The sequence below is a fragment of the Siniperca chuatsi genome, linkage group LG9, assembly GCF_020085105.1.
Source record: "Siniperca chuatsi isolate FFG_IHB_CAS linkage group LG9, ASM2008510v1, whole genome shotgun sequence".
In the NCBI taxonomy this organism is placed as follows: Eukaryota; Metazoa; Chordata; class Actinopteri; order Centrarchiformes; family Sinipercidae; genus Siniperca; species Siniperca chuatsi.
The window spans coordinates 16467680-16479713 of NC_058050.1; the positions used below are offsets into that span (position 1 = coordinate 16467680).

The following is a 12034-nucleotide window of genomic DNA, read 5'->3' on the forward strand; positions in this document are numbered from 1 at the left end:
AAGATCTTAAAATCAATCCTAAAACAAACAGGGAGCCAATGTAAAGAGGCTAAAACAGGTGTTATGTGGTCGTACTTCTTGATCCTGGTTAACAGCCTAGCAGCTGAGTTTTGTGCAGTCTGCAGTCGTGTCAAAGTTTTTTGATTAAGACAAGTGAACAGGCTGTTACAATAATCAAGGCGTGAGGAGATAAAAGCATGTACAACAGTTTCTGCATCACTAAGATTTAAAATAGATTGTATTTTTGCAATGTTTCTGAGGTGATAAAAACATGATTGGACAAGCTTTGTGATATGTTGCTCAAAACATAAATTGCTATCAAACAGTACACCAAGATTTCTTGCAACATGCTTGATATGTTGTGACAGGTTACCAGTAGATGGCAGTATTTGTTTAGTGATGTGTTGGGGCCCAATAACAAGGATTTCAGTTTTATTTGAGTTGAGCTGAAGAACATTTATCGACATCCAATTTTTTTATGTCAGAGAACTCAGTGTAAGGTCAGTGGGCTTGACATGGAGGTACAACTGCGTGTCATCCGCATAACAATGAAAAGAAATACCATGTCTGCGGATTACATCACCCAAAGGAAGCATGTACAAAGAGAACAGTATTGGTCCCAGAATTGAACCTTGAGGCACACCATACTTAATATGGGAGAAGGATGACATTAAGTTATTAATGCTGACACAGAATTTCCTATTGGACAGATAAGATGAGAACCAGTCTAGTGCAGTGCCAGATATGCCCACCCAGTGCCTCAGTCTATCTAAAAGAATGCCATGATCAATTGTGTCAAAGGCAGCACTTAAGTCCAGCAGCACAAGAATTGAACACATGCCTGCGTCTGCATTCATTGAAAGGTCATTGGTGACTTTGAGAAGGGCTGTCTCAGTGCTGTGGTGTTGACGAAAGCCAGATTGGAACTTTTCAAAGGTATTACTGTTTTCCACAGCAGCAAGAAGCTGCTTAGATACAAGTTTTTCGAGAATCTTCTAAATAAAAGGCAATTTGGAGATTGTGCGATAGTTATCCAGGAGGGTGGGATCAAGCCCAGGTTTTTTTAGGCTGGACACAAGCTGTTTTAAAGAAATCAGCGACGCAGCCAGTAGACAGCGAGCTGTTAAAAATAATTTGTAAAAGGGGTGCAATACAATCCATAACTTCCAATAAAAACCTAGTTGGGATTTTGTCCAGAGGGCTGGAGGACACTCTCATAAGAGACATGATGTATGCAAGTTCAGGCAGTGTAACAGCAGAAAAATTGCTCAAAGAATCCCTGAGCGGGTGATCCACATCTAAAAAGGCAGGGTTGGGGGTGATATCAGATCTTATTAACTCCACCTTTCCAGCAAAGTGCAAAAGAAACTTTTCACAATCAGTATCACACTCAGCAGGAGCACAAGAAGAGGCAGTGTTAACTAACTGATCCACAGTACCATTGTGGTATCCTGTAGAATACTACCCCATCTGAGTAGTGTGTCCTCGTGTATGTAGAAGGAAGAGAACAGCTCATTAACAATACGGTTTTATTCACAGAGTTGAAATGCGTAAAGCTCAAAGTTCAGTCTGGTGTGACAGTACCATGGATGCTGCTATGGACAATAAGCCTGTTAATAACCATGGGCAAATACGCTGGGGCATCAAAGTCTTACAAACATCAAATTGGTCTCTTTATCAAGTGAATTATAGGCAATTCTGTATCAGAAGTCTTAAAGGTTACAGTTAGATGGTACAAAATAATTAGCTTTAAATGTTTTACATTCATTGTTGCACAAAGACACTTAATATTTACATCTTAAAGCTGCAGCACACCCACACAGGTGTTTTTCAATTATTTTGACTGATTAGACCTAGAACATATTGGGAGCTATGTAATGTCATCAAACTACATGTACTAGGGAAAAAAGGTTGTCTTATCATATAAGTGAAAACACCTGTGAGTAGGTGCTTTAACATAAAACACATTAAAATCACACATACACTACTCATTTCTTTTTGGGCATAGATGTACTGTCTGAATCAATTTAACATTCAACAAAAATGTGGATTCATTATATTTACATCGCTTGTCAGACGTGGAGGTCTTAATTGGTGCTCAGTGTCTCTCTCTACTCAGTGATGACCGCTTTGCTTTCTGTGAAGGTTAAGGAAGTGGCTGTGTCTTGCCTCTCCAAAGGTGCAGCAGAGTCAGACTTCCGGGAAATCCGGGAAAAGTGAGACGACAAGGAGCGAGAGGACATAAATGACAAGTGGTCCTCTGCCAGGGCACTCTCTAGGACAAAGCATATGGACTGCTTGAGCTTCTTCTGGAATTCATCACACATGAAAACATAGAGGATGGGGTTCAGGCAGCTGTTCATAAAAGCCAGACACACAGTCAGACTACCTCCAGTCCAAACAATTTTCTGGAGAAGTGGGTTACCATTACTCTTTAATTCTATCAACTGCATAACATGGAAAGGCAGCCAGCAGATGAAGAATGCAAGAATGATAGAGAAAATGATTCGGCGAGGTCTCTTTTGCCTGGTCCTCTTCAGGCGCCCTGCTCGAACACCTATGGCCACATAACAGACACATATTACCAGGAAAGGAACGAGGAAGCCCACAACAAAGCGAAAAATGGTGATAATCCATTTTTGTGTGTCGGTTATAGAATAACGACAGTAAGTCTTCTTTGTTTGCAAAAGGGTACGAAAAGTGGCATAAGGGGTGCTGCAGACCACAGCAGTCACCCAGATGACCGCACATATGAGCTGAGCCTTGCGGACAGTGCGCTTGTTTTGTGCCCACACCACCACCCAGATTGACAGGCAACGATCCAGACTTATGGCTGTCAGAAGAAAGATACTGGCAAACATGTTGACTACACTCACAAAGTTGTTGAGCTTGCACATGAAATGTCCGAAAGGCCATTGGTAATGCTGGGAGAGAGAAATGATGGAGAAAATCAGGAAGGTCGTAAAGAGGAAGTCAGCCAGGGCCAAGTTGAGAAACCAAACGGAGTTGACTGTTGTCTTCATCCTGAAGCCTGTCACGTAGATGACCAGACCATTGCCCAGAGTCCCAACAATAAATATCACACAGTAGATGACCAGGGAGGCTAACTGCATGGGACTGATAGCCTCACCCTCCCCAGCTTGTTGAGTTGAATTGTTACCTATAATGGGAAAAAAAAGAAATGTGTTATTACAGACATTAGTAACTTAACACATTTTGCAATATGCACAGAGAAAACAGAGAATTTGATAAATTTTATAACGAAAATGAATGAATTGATTGTATTATGATTTTGTAGTTTGTATCATTGTATTTTAGAATGCTCCTGTCCTGCCACATGGTCTATGCAACATTGGCTTCCACTAGTATTAGACTGGGTGAAGCAGTTACAGAAATCTTGCAAATTGCAAGTTGACTAAAAATAAGGTTTATGCATACCTAGTTTAGTTCAGTTTAGCAAGAAATGATGGCAGACCATCAACAATGAAATTATATGTTTAAAGTATCTTACCAGTAGTCATTTTGCTGGTGCAACGAGAGTCTGAGTTGATTTCTATCTGGTTCTGCCTTTACTCATTATCTCTCTCTGATTACTCCTCCTTCCTTCTTTGTGCAACTGCCAATGAGACAGTAGTTCTGCTGCTGCCATGGCTTTGCAACAGGACATTAAGCCAAGCACAGGGAGTAGACAAAATAACAGAATCAGAATCAGAAATACTTTATTGATCCCCGAGGGGAAACTCTTTTGTTACAGCTGCTCACTATGTTTAACAGGATGCTTAAGTTTGTTGCAATTTTTGTGCGGGGAAGTCTTCTAGTGTAATGTGGGACTGCTTTTATTCATAATAATTCAGTGTAGATGTCTGAATAAATTAACATGCGCATAACGTTTCCTTACACACTGTGACTCGTGCATCTTCAACATAGCAAGACATCTTGTGGTCTTTTCCACTTTCAGGTTCCTGAACTTGAACACATAAGTATCACAGAACAGAGAAACTAAAAGAGGTTTGTCTTAGAGGATTTAATTGGTCCATAAGAGTAGCCTATAAATAACATTTGATATTCACAATGACTCATTCTTTTGACGTGTATGCTAGTAGCTTGTTGGTTCTTTATCAACTATCCAAGCCAGAGAAAAGCCCCAATAACTGCAAATGTAACAGAGATTATATTTCATATTCTAAAGGGAAGTGTCAATTCTTGAACACATCCTTCAACACGTTCTCTGTTGTAATGTTGCTGACTTAGACTTTAGTCTGCATTAGTCCCTGGCAGGGAAGATATTGTTGCTTTAACATGTGAAAGACATTTCAATTCAACAGGCTTTACTGGCACAACATTTGGCATGTATTGCCAAAGTATTATTATTATCAGTTGTACTGCGGTCAGGTGACTGACTTGGCCTGTGACAAACGATCCATGTTTGGCCTTGGTTACCTTTTTTTGCATGTTTGTCCTGCTACATTGTTCAAATTAAATGTTCTCTCACAGTGATTTAAAACCATCTAACTGTCCCGATACTTTCTAGCTACACTGTATTGTGTGCTCTATTGGTTTACAGAAAGTAAAGTTAACTTCAGAACAGAGGCCCTATGTATTGCAAGAGGGCAAAATTTTGATAGTAGGAATGTGAAATTGTAAAGTTGCAAAGACTACATTTAGGCTATTAGGACTTTTTGTTTCCTCTGGGTTTGTCTTATAATTCATACCATTTTTAGTTTAGAATGCATAATGGAGGAAGTCAGTGCAGCCTTTTAAGTCCCAAACTGAGGAAAGCATACAAAGTAACTTATGTGCAACAAGTTAGTAAATGACTAGGAACCTAGTGAGGAAAGGTCCAGTTCATCGGCAGCATACAAAAAAAGGGCTAAAGTTAGTGTTTTGTGACATATATCAGGAACTAATATGCTTTGAATAAGTGAGACAAACAAATCATATTTTCTTTTTCACTTCTTTATCGTTGAGCATATATCATTGTGGTATCCTGTAGGATACTACCCCGTCTGAGTAGTGTGTCCTCGTGTATGTAGAAGGAAGAGAACAGCTCATTAACAATACGGTTTTATTCACAGAGTTGAAATGCGTAAAGCTCAAAGTTCAGTCTGGTGTGACAGTACCATGGATGCTGCTATGGACAATAAGCCTGTTAATAACCATGGGCAAATACGCTGGGGCATCAAAGTCTTACAAACATCAAATTGGTCTCTTTATCAAGTGAATTATAGGCAATTCTGTATCAGAAGTCTTAAAGGTTACAGTTAGATGGTACAAAATAATTAGCTTTAAATGTTTTACATTCATTGTTGCACAAAGACACTTAATATTTACATCTTAAAGCTGCAGCACACCCACACAGGTGTTTTTCAATTATTTTGACTGATTAGACCTAGAACATATTGGGAGCTATGTAATGTCATCAAACTACATGTACTAGGGAAAAAAAGGTTGTCTTATCATATAAGTGAAAACACCTGTGAGTAGGTGCTTTAACATAAAACACATTAAAATCACACATACACTACTCATTTCTTTTTGGGCATAGATGTACTGTCTGAATCAATTTAACATTCAACAAAAATGTGGATTCATTATATTTACATCGCTTGTCAGACGTGGAGGTCTTAATTGGTGCTCAGTGTCTCTCTCTACTCAGTGATGACCGCTTTGCTTTCTGTGAAGGTTAAGGAAGTGGCTGTGTCTTGCCTCTCCAAAGGTGCAGCAGAGTCAGACTTCCGGGAAATCCGGGAAAAGTGAGACGACAAGGAGCGAGAGGACATAAATGACAAGTGGTCCTCTGCCAGGGCACTCTCTAGGACAAAGCATATGGACTGCTTGAGCTTCTTCTGGAATTCATCACACATGAAAACATAGAGGATGGGGTTCAGGCAGCTGTTCATAAAAGCCAGACACACAGTCAGACTACCTCCAGTCCAAACAATTTTCTGGAGAAGTGGGTTACCATTACTCTTTAATTCTATCAACTGCATAACATGGAAAGGCAGCCAGCAGATGAAGAATGCAAGAATGATAGAGAAAATGATTCGGCGAGGTCTCTTTTGCCTGGTCCTCTGCAGGCGCCCTGCTCGAACACCTATGGCCACATAACAGACACATATTACCAGGAAAGGAACGAGGAAGCCCACAACAAAGCGAAAAATGGTGATAATCCATTTTTGTGTGTCGGTTATAGAATAACCACAGTAAGTCTTCTTTGTTTGCAAAAGGGTACGAAAAGTGGCATAAGGGGTGCTGCAGACCACAGCAGTCACCCAGATGACCGCACATATGAGCTGAGCCTTGCGGACAGTGCGCTTGTTTTGTGCCCACACCACCACCCAGATTGACAGGCAACGATCCAGACTTATGGCTGTCAGAAGAAAGATACTGGCAAACATGTTGACTACACTCACAAAGTTGTTGAGCTTGCACATGAAATGTCCGAAAGGCCATTGGTAATGCTGGGAGAGAGAAATGATGGAGAAAATCAGGAAGGTCGTAAAGAGGAAGTCAGCCAGGGCCAAGTTGAGAAACCAAATGGAGTTGACTGTTGTCTTCATCCTGAAGCCTGTCACGTAGATGACCAGACCATTGCCCAGAGTCCCAACAATAAATATCACACAGTAGATGACCAGGAGGCTAACTGCATGGGACTGATAGCCTCACCCCCCCAGCTTGTTGAGTTGAATTGTTACCTATAATGGGAAAAAAAAGAAATGTGTTATTACAGACATTAGTAACTTAACACATTTTGCAATATGCACAGAGAAAACAGAGAATTTGATAAATTTTATAACGAAAATGAATGAATTGATTGTATTATGATTTTGTAGTTTGTATCATTGTATTTTAGAATGCTCCTGTCCTGCCACATGGTCTATGCAACATTGGCTTTATAGACTGGGTGAAGCAGTTACAGAAATCTTGCAAATTGCAAGTTGACTAAAAATAAGGTTTATGCATACTTAGTTTAGTTCAGTTTAGCAAGAAATGATGGCAGACCATCAACAATGAAATTATATGTTTAAAGTATCTTACCAGTAGTCATTTTGCTGGTGCAACGAGAGTCTGAGTTGATTTCTATCTGGTTCTGCCTTTACTCATTATCTCTCTCTGATTACTCCTCCTTCCTTCTTTGTGCAACTGCCAATGAGACAGTAGTTCTGCTGCTGCCATGGCTTTGCAACAGGACATTAAGCCAAGCACAGGGAGTAGACAAAATAACAGAATCAGAATCAGAAATACTTTATTGATCCCCGAGGGGAAACTCTTTTGTTACAGCTGCTCTCTATCACGTCGATGCACACTTGAGAATAGAAGGAATAGAAGTACTAAGCAAATCAAAATATAATACACTATAATACAGGTAAGATAAATTAAGTACAAAGTGGATATAAGTTTAAAAGCTAAAATAAGTGTAAGTACAAAGTGGATTTAGAGGTTGATAAGTATAGTATGGTATAATACAATGTAATAATATAATTAATAAGTAATAGTGCATGATCTGTCAAGTGTAGCTTATTAAGATGATTATGAGACGGTGGATATTGCACAGCAGTAATAGAAGTATGAATAAATATCAATAAATAGGGAATTTTAAACTGAAAACCGAGTATATTGCACAGGAGTATTTAACAAAGAATACTGCACAATTATTTCATGTATTGCAGTGATGTTCATGATCCAGTTTCCAGTTTAGTGACCTAGGGTCATACAGACTGACACTTAGAGGGAGGAGTTAAAGAGTTGGATCATTAACAGAAACACCTTAGAATATAATGCAATCCAACAGGGCTACATGATCTTATAATTGCTGGAGCTGAATGAACATCACTCTGTGGGTAGTATTTATTGCAGGGCTCTTGTGTTGTATATTTCAATATATTGAAAGGTATTTATTTTTTCCAAACCCTTTCTGGTTACCTAAATTCATCTTCTACTCTACCAAATGGAATCAACTCAAAACGTCTTAAATTGCTTTTCATTTGTATTTTAATCTTTATCTTAAAATGTTTGCTGTATGCTAGCCCCTTTCACCCCGTCCACCCAATCACACACACACACCCCTCCTACACAAACACACTCACACTACACACAGACGGTATGAGTCACACTGACATGAATGTAAAACATGAAAACCAACACTTGTGTTCTGAAGAGTTATATTTTAAGCACAATTTCTCACAAATGCACAAAACAGCAGTACAGTGAGTGGTTGCCACCATGCAAAGTCAATAAAAACAGTAACATCCTTGTGAGAGCTAATATTGACGCTGTCATTGATCACAGTGGGGAGCAGGATGATGAAGTATGGGAAAACACGTGAGCACATGTGTATTGCTGATTTTGTGTGTTTCCACGTTAGTTGGAAGCAACAATCTGGTTGATCCAGCTGCGCAGGTAGGACACACGGGCGTACACGGCAGGGGTGCGCACGTTGCAGTCAGTGGTGCCCCAGGACACAATACCCACAAGGGACCACACTCCATTGTTCTCACAGACCAGAGGGCCACCAGAGTCACCCTAAAATTAGAGAAATATGTTTTTCTAATAAGTTTTAAGAGTATGCATGGGGTCATATATTATAGTTAAAAACCTTTTATCAAGCTCTTGATATTGCTTGATAGTGATGTCACTTTGTGTTCTACAAAGCTTTATACAGGATGTGGCCTGGCCTGTCATTAGTTTCAAATGAATTGAAAAACAGGAAAACAGATATGCAGCAAGAACTTTATTGTTGAGAACACTTTCATGATTAACAGTTGTTTGCAAAATAAACATCTCAGACAATAAAGACTGCTTTTATGTGTTCTGCAAATATTGAACTATCCATTATCAATTTGGACACGATGTGTGTAATATCTGAAAATATTTAAGTAATTATTCATTTAGAAATGATTTGTTAATATTCACTTCTGTATATTAATCATTTATCAGTTGTTATCAACAAATTATAATTAACAAATTATTTGTTAATCATAAACTTATTGCTTATTTTGCTAATTTTTCTTACAAATCTGTATTTCGGGCTTTGAAATGGTTGTTACCTGACAGGAGGACACTCCAGAAGCACCAGCACAGATCATGGCATGTTCTAGTGTTCTGTGTATTGCTGTGTTTACAATCTTATTGATGTGCAAGCAGCCAAGCATTAACAATGATACCCACAATTGCTACTGCACCATCACAGAAATTTTTTTCCAAGATAAATACATCGTCTGGTGGTAAACCACCAGTCACTCACCCAGTGCAGAGGCCACAAGAGCAAAACAACTGACAAGCAAGAACATGGTCATATCTCAGTCATGAGTCACGTTCCTGAGCACCTGTGTGGGACACCGGCTTTTATATGTGTATCACACACGCTTGACGCTGAGTTCCATGTGTAGCACTCCATACTGCAGGTACGCCCTCACCACACACACACACACACACACACACACACACACACACACCAATGGCTGTGATAGGACTGGGAAGAGAACATCTGGTGATAAGCACCTGAGATGATTTATAATGTAAACATTCATAGACTTAGTCTTGCTTGTGTTTGTCCTGTTCTTGTTTATATAGGTCATGGCTTTTAGCAGACAAATTGCTGCGCAATTATTCCATTGGTAAGAAGCAACAACACTGCCCCTTGTTATTACTCTGAAAAGTCTCTCTTACTCTGTTTTCTGTAATTTTACAATGTTCAAATCATGGACAGGATCCATTTCCACCACAATCACTGTTTAACTGTGTATGACTTTGTTGCATCATGTGTGCTTCACACAAAACACATCAGAGGAAACACTTTATCTTTAACAGAGATAATCTTTGGCATCCACAGCAGCACCTTTTTTATCACGTGATCTTTTTTGAAACGTGAATATATTTTCTATGTGTAAGACTAGCTTATATACAAGACAAAAGATATTGATCAAAACCTTTATGGTCTGCATACAGGAAGTTTCAACAGTTGCAAGTTGAGTGTTCCAGTGCATACCTATTTAATGCACTAATTAATATACTGTATAGCTATTCTATAGAGCTATTCACAAATGTAATGGTATTAAAAAATATAAATCACAAGAAACACAGTTCATTTTGCAAATCAGACTCCCATTGGTGATCTTTATTGATTCAATGTTTAGTAATCACAGATAAAAAGAGATTACTTTTTATCCTTCAAGCAAAACATCACTGGAGAGATAAATAATGACAACAGACTCTGATTATGTCTTATGTGACTGAATATTGTAACAGTGTGCAAGTGTCAGATTTAGTTGCTTAGATTTGTTAAATATTGAAATTTAAAGTTTTGAACAAACATCATGGCAAGAATTTGAATCAAAATAAGCCTATGATCTAATGTTTATTGGATGTGTATTCTGGCTAAGTAAATAACTTTATATAGCTGTTGGGATCTGAGATAAAGACACTGTCAGCCGAGTGATCAGTCGACCTCCTCGATAGTTGGGCCAGAGGAGGAGCCGCCTCCAGCTCCACCTCGGAAGCCACCAGGCATTCCTCCTGGCATTCCAGCCTGGTATAGCTTGGAGATGATGGGGTTGCACACCTTTTCTAGTTCTTTCTGCTGGTGATCGTACTCATCCTTCTCTGCCATCTGGGTAACAGAAGAAACAAAGACTTAATTTTGACATAAAAGTGGGGAAGTTGCTTCACATTGTTTACACGATATGAACCTCTCCGCTTTCACAATGTGAGCCAAAGAGGAACCTACAGATGGGAGACAAATTAAAGGAAAAAAATGAATAAAAGAGTGGAGAAACATATCAAATGCAGATGCTTCCGTGCACCAGGGATCACTGAATGGTTTGGTGAGTATGAAAATGATGTCAATAAAATTCTACAGCCTTTACTGTCATCAGATCTCAACCCAGTTTCACACCTATGGAAGATTTTGGACCAACGTGTAATACAATGCTCTCCATCACCATCTCCATAACACCAAAATATTTAATATAAACTATGTCTGTGACTGTCTATGATGCTGTTTGTCCTTTTGTTGTGTCTGGCCATGTTTGTTTTTCTTTCAATCTGCTGTACTCAGGTCTCTCTTGAGCTCAAATAAAGGTTGTATATATAAATGAGGGAATATCTTGTGGAGGAATGGTGTTCATCCCTTCAAAAGAGTTTCACAGACTTGGCAACGAGCACTGACGCTGTTCTGGAGGGTCGTGGTGGCCTGACTCCATACCAAGACACTTTATGTTGGTTTTTCTTTTAGTTTGTCACCTATCTGTATATGTCTCTCATCAGGACTTATGGTTCAGTCTATGTTTTTTTTTACCTGGTTCCTGTCCAGCCAGGCAATGACTTCATTGCATTTATCTACGATGGCCTTTTTGTCCTCACACAGCTGTGAAGGGTTTCCAAATGGTGAAACTAATGCCATGATTACAAGACAGCTTTTATATAAATCACGGAATTGCTTTTGAACAACTTTTATACTAAAATTGTAATATGACTAGAAAACGAGTACAAACTTAAATGCTGTAGAGATACCCACCTGCACTATAGGCCACAGCCTCGTCAGGATTTATGCTCTTATTGAGGTCACGGCCATTGAAGAAGTCCTGCAGCAGCTTTTGAATCTTGGGGATACGTGTGGAGCCACCCACCAGGACAATGTCATGGATCTGGGTCTTGTCCATCTTGGCATCCCTCAGGGCCTTCTCCACAGGCTCCAGGGTTCCACGGAACAAAATCTGAAATAAGCTTCACAAGAGTAGTATTTATTGCAGGGCTCTTGTGTTGTATATTTCAATATATTGAAAGGTATTTATTTTTTCCAAACCCTTTCTGGTTACCTAAATTCATCTTCTACTCTACCAAATGGAATCAACTCAAAACGTCTTAAATTGCTTTTCATTTGTATTTTAATCTTTATCTTAAAATGTTTGCTGTATGCTAGCCCCTTTCACCCCGTCCACCCAATCACACACACACACCCCTCCTACACAAACACACTCACACTACACACAGACGGTATGAGTCACACTGACATGAATGTAAAACATGAAAACCA

General features: G+C 39.3%; 3 protein-coding genes across 4 annotated transcripts; all 3 read right to left on the reverse strand.

Annotated features, from left to right (window-relative positions):
• Positions 1-1512: 1512 nt before the first annotated feature.
• LOC122881451 (N-formyl peptide receptor 2-like) lies at positions 1513-3645 on the reverse strand. Of its 2 annotated transcripts, XM_044207701.1 has the most exons (3): positions 3512-3645; positions 2877-3160; positions 2417-2557 (listed from the first exon to the last, which is right to left on the reverse strand). In XM_044207701.1, exons 1-3 carry the CDS (start codon positions 3519-3521, stop codon positions 2537-2539), a joined length of 315 nt encoding a protein of 104 aa, XP_044063636.1. In that variant the 5' UTR covers positions 3522-3645; the 3' UTR covers positions 2417-2536. The 2 variants fall into 2 exon arrangements, with proteins under 2 accessions (XP_044063635.1, XP_044063636.1); XM_044207700.1 differs by having other exon boundaries at positions 1513-3160; positions 3512-3644.
• Positions 3646-5048: 1403 nt separating this feature from the next.
• Positions 5049-6690, reverse strand: LOC122881457 (chemokine-like receptor 1). Its single transcript, XM_044207710.1, has one exon. The coding sequence runs from the start codon at positions 6558-6560 to the stop codon at positions 5649-5651; it is 912 nt and encodes a 303-aa protein (XP_044063645.1). The 5' UTR covers positions 6561-6690; the 3' UTR covers positions 5049-5648.
• Positions 6691-10407: 3717 nt separating this feature from the next.
• On the reverse strand, positions 10408-11893 carry LOC122881471 (heat shock 70 kDa protein-like). Its single transcript, XM_044207727.1, has 3 exons — positions 11817-11893; positions 11516-11724; positions 10408-10609 (listed from the first exon to the last, which is right to left on the reverse strand). Exons 1-3 carry the CDS (start codon positions 11876-11878, stop codon positions 10593-10595), a joined length of 288 nt encoding a protein of 95 aa, XP_044063662.1. The 5' UTR covers positions 11879-11893; the 3' UTR covers positions 10408-10592.
• Between the last annotated feature and the right edge of the window lie 141 nt (positions 11894-12034).